Source organism: Penaeus monodon, unplaced genomic scaffold (assembly GCF_015228065.2).
Source record: "Penaeus monodon isolate SGIC_2016 unplaced genomic scaffold, NSTDA_Pmon_1 PmonScaffold_25434, whole genome shotgun sequence".
NCBI lineage: Eukaryota > Metazoa > Arthropoda > Malacostraca > Decapoda > Penaeidae > Penaeus > Penaeus monodon.
In genome coordinates this window covers 1192-4038 of record NW_023655735.1, presented here as the reverse complement: position 1 = coordinate 4038, position 2847 = coordinate 1192, and the positions used below count along the sequence as shown (strand labels likewise).

General features: G+C 29.6%; 1 protein-coding gene across 1 annotated transcript; it reads left to right on the top strand.

Moving 5' to 3' along the window:
• Positions 1–1043: 1043 nt before the first annotated feature.
• On the top strand, positions 1044–2127 carry LOC119570383. Its single transcript, XM_037918139.1, has one exon. The coding sequence runs from the start codon at positions 1044–1046 to the stop codon at positions 1719–1721; it is 678 nt and encodes a 225-aa protein (XP_037774067.1). The 3' UTR covers positions 1722–2127.
• The last annotated feature ends 720 nt before the right edge of the window (positions 2128–2847 follow it).

The following is a 2847-nucleotide window of genomic DNA, read 5'->3' as shown; positions in this document are numbered from 1 at the left end:
GTTCCTAGGAAACAATTTTCCCTGTAGAAACTGACCTCAACATAGAAATATCAAAGAAAAAATAAGAACTTTAGGATATGAACTAATAAATTACTGAAATAATAAGATTAAAAAGACAAAATAACGACAAAAAAAGTGAAGAAAAGTGGGTACCCACCAAATCCCTAAGAATAACTTTTAGAGGGACATTACCCAAAAGAGTAGCCATTGGTCATACAAGCTACCAAGTGAGGCAGTACACTTTCTCAATATTAAAATGTTACAATTGTTTAAGGTACGGACATGGGACCGTAACTTGTAAAAACAAAAAAAAGATGTAATAATTGTAGCCAATATGGACATAATTATAAAGATTGCCAGAATACCTCTCATGTTTTTATTGTGAGAGAATCATTCACCAAACACACAAGAATGCAAAGTGCATAAATTAGCACAAGAAATAAACAAAGAAAACATAACACCAAATAACTTAGAGATAAAAAAACAGTTGCAACAACTAAAACCAATAACAAAAAACATAAGAAGTGAAACACAACAACCAAATACAATTACACAAACAAACAACACACACAAGAAGTTCATGTAACCAAACACCTCAGCCTACAGAAGATAACAGAGCACAAACATATGCACAGAAATTAACAGAACCACAAAGCCTCACCTTAGGACAAAGAACCCCAAACAAAACAAATAACCAAACTCCAAACAGAAAGAAGACAAGAACTCCAAACATCACACAAAAAAACTACACGTTTAGATGTAAATGAACAAACACAAGATGAAAATGAAAATTCCAAAATAAACAACAAACAAAAAGACACACTAAATTCACCAGTTACATGGTCACTACCAACCCCATTAACCTATAAAGATACCACAAACGATAACAACGAAAAAAATGTAGAGGACTTTTCTTGGATAAAATTAGCTACAAATATATTCAAAATAATAGCAAAAATAATAAACAATTTAAACTCGGATAAACCAATAATTCAAAACATAACGGATGTGTTAAACGAAATTAGCAATATGCTAAAGGAAATATGAAAAACCTTATATTGTGGAACGCAAGATCTGTGTTAAACAAGAAAACTAACCTAAATTATTTAATTTATAAAGAAAATCCAAACATAATAGCCATAACAGAAACATGGTTAAAAGAAAAAGATAAATTTACTCTAAATAATTACACAATAATCAGAAAAGACCGAGTAAACCAAGTAGGAGGAGGCTTAGCCATATGTATAAAAAACAATTTACAGTTTAAAGAAATAAATCTAAGAGAAATATATAGGGACAAATTAGAAACCCTAGGAATAAAAGTTAACTATAAAAGGAAATGGCTAAATATAATAATAATATATAACCCATGCAATGATATAAAAACAGAAGAACTCCAATATTACTCAGATCAAATCACAGACCCAAAACTAATAATGGGAGACTTTAATGCCCATCATCCTTACTGGAACGAAAACATAAGCAATAGACAAATTAATACAACAGGCAAAAACATAATAAAATGGATCAGTCAAAACAATTTAATAATGCTAACCCCAAAAAATCAAATAACTAGAATAGACCCTAAAACAGCCAAAGAATCAACCATAGACCTAGTATTTGGTTCTCCAACCCTAAGTCATATCCAACTAAAAACAACATCTCATTTAGATAGTGATCATTTACCAATAATAATAAACGATAATTCTACAAAACAATAACCTACTAAAAGAAAAAAAGTGGCAATATACAAAAGAAGGGTGGAGGGATATTCAACAAGATTTAAACAGCATAGAAATAGGAAATCTAACTTCACTCAAAGAAATTTCAGAGACTATAAAAAATACGGCCCTAAAATATTTTAAATTAGAAACACGAATATACAAAGATAAACCAAATAAACCATGGTGGAATAAAGAATGCAATGATACTATAAAAGAAAAAAACAAAGCCTATAACAAATGGAGGAAAAAGCCAACATTAATAAATCAAATAGAATATAAGAGACAATTAGCAAAAGCTAGACTTATAATAACACAAACAAAAAGGGAATCATGGGAAAAGTTTTGTGCAACATTAAATTTTAAAACATCACCAAAAATAATTTGGAATTTCCTAAAGAAATTAACAGGAGAAATAACAACAATGGAATATCCATTAATTGAAAACGATCTACCAATAACAGAAATTGCACAAAAATAGATAAATTAAAAAAGAATATATGGAAACAGTTAGTAAAAACCCAAAAAAACTTATGTCAGACTTAGAAAAAGAAAGATTATTTAACTTAAAGAACACTAATGAAATAAATAAAGAAATAACCCTCTTGGAATTAAAAACAGCAATCAATAATGCCAAAAACAATAAAGCATACGGACCAGATGAAATGACATATGAATTTTATAAGAATGTCCCAAATAATATATTAGAGGCAATCCTAACCAATATCAATTCACACTGGATCAAAGGAGAATACCCAGAATCACTAAAAAATGCCATAATAAACCCCATACTAAAACCGGGTAAAAACCCTTCAGAATCAAACTCTTACAGATTCATTAGCAGAATCTCATGCATTGGCAAGATATTTGAAAATATAATAACCAAAAGATTAATATGGTGGCTAGAACACAATAATAAGCTAGATGTAGACCTAACCGGCTTTAGACCAAATAAAAATACCACTGATGCACTACATACAATTGATAGTCACATAAACAAAGCATTCATAGATAAAAAATATATAATTGTAGCATGCATTGATTTAGAAAAAGCTTTCGACACAGTCAACCATGAAGCACTTCTAATAAAAATGTCAAAACTAGGCATCACGGGAATACCCTAAAA